At 67.1% G+C, this 753-nt stretch overlaps 1 protein-coding gene across 1 annotated transcript in view; it reads left to right on the top strand.

The window, feature by feature from the left end:
• Positions 1-753, top strand: part of LOC102760569 (tensin-3) — a 61,535-nt gene that overhangs the window by 16,287 nt on the left and 44,495 nt on the right. The window contains exon 9 of the mRNA XM_015568212.1: positions 5-312. Coding sequence (XP_015423698.1) covers positions 5-312 — 308 coding nt within the window. The remainder of the gene's footprint in view (positions 1-4; positions 313-753) is intronic.

Below are 753 nucleotides of genomic sequence, written 5' to 3'. Positions count from 1 at the left end.
CCAGTCCATCGACCAGCTCAACAGGCTGATCCTGGAGCTGGACCCCACCTTCGAGCCCCTCCCCACCTACATGAACAAGCTGGGCAGCCTGGCCAGCAGCCCCTCGGCCCCAGACGGCGTTGGGGGTGGGCCCCGGGCCAGCGGCTGCCTGCAGGACAGAGGAGAGGACCCCGGCCGGGCCCCCGGGCAGCAAGGTGAGCTGGCGTTTCCCGGGCGCACACTCACGCGTCGTGTTCTGCAGCGTGGCCTCGGACGGAGTGGGGGTGAAGGTGGCAGCTGGCCCTGTGCATACCCTGGGGCCCCATCCTGGTGGTGAGAGGCCCCATCCTGGTGTGAGAGGCCCCGAGCTGCCCTGCAGGAGCAGGTGGCTGAGCACCAGGCAGACGGTCCTGCCAGTGGGTGGAGGGGGCGTGCGGAGGGACGATGGGGAGAGAGGCAGGTCCAGGAGAGCAGGGGCTGAGGCGGCGGAATCCAGGGCGCGAGCTCCAGTGCCCAGCACCGGGCAGTGCAGCCTCATGGGGACCCTGGGTGCACCCTTGCAGCCGAGCAGCCTGCCGGGGTCCAACCCCAGCAGATCCAGGGGTCCCCAAAGGTGTGGACAGAGTCGGCGAAGAAGGAATGACACGGAGACAGTGTTCAGTTGATCAGCAGCCTTGCCAGGATCTCTAGCCACAATCTCCAGCCAAGTTCTGTGTCCATGTTCTCTCGCTAGGTTCTCCAGCCAGGTTCTCCAGCCAGGGTCTGCAGCCATGT

Source organism: Myotis davidii, unplaced genomic scaffold, assembly GCF_000327345.1.
Source record: "Myotis davidii unplaced genomic scaffold, ASM32734v1 scaffold1364, whole genome shotgun sequence".
NCBI lineage: Eukaryota > Metazoa > Chordata > Mammalia > Chiroptera > Vespertilionidae > Myotis > Myotis davidii.
Note: the sequence above shows the minus strand (reverse complement) of the source record. Positions and strands in the feature narration are given on the sequence as shown.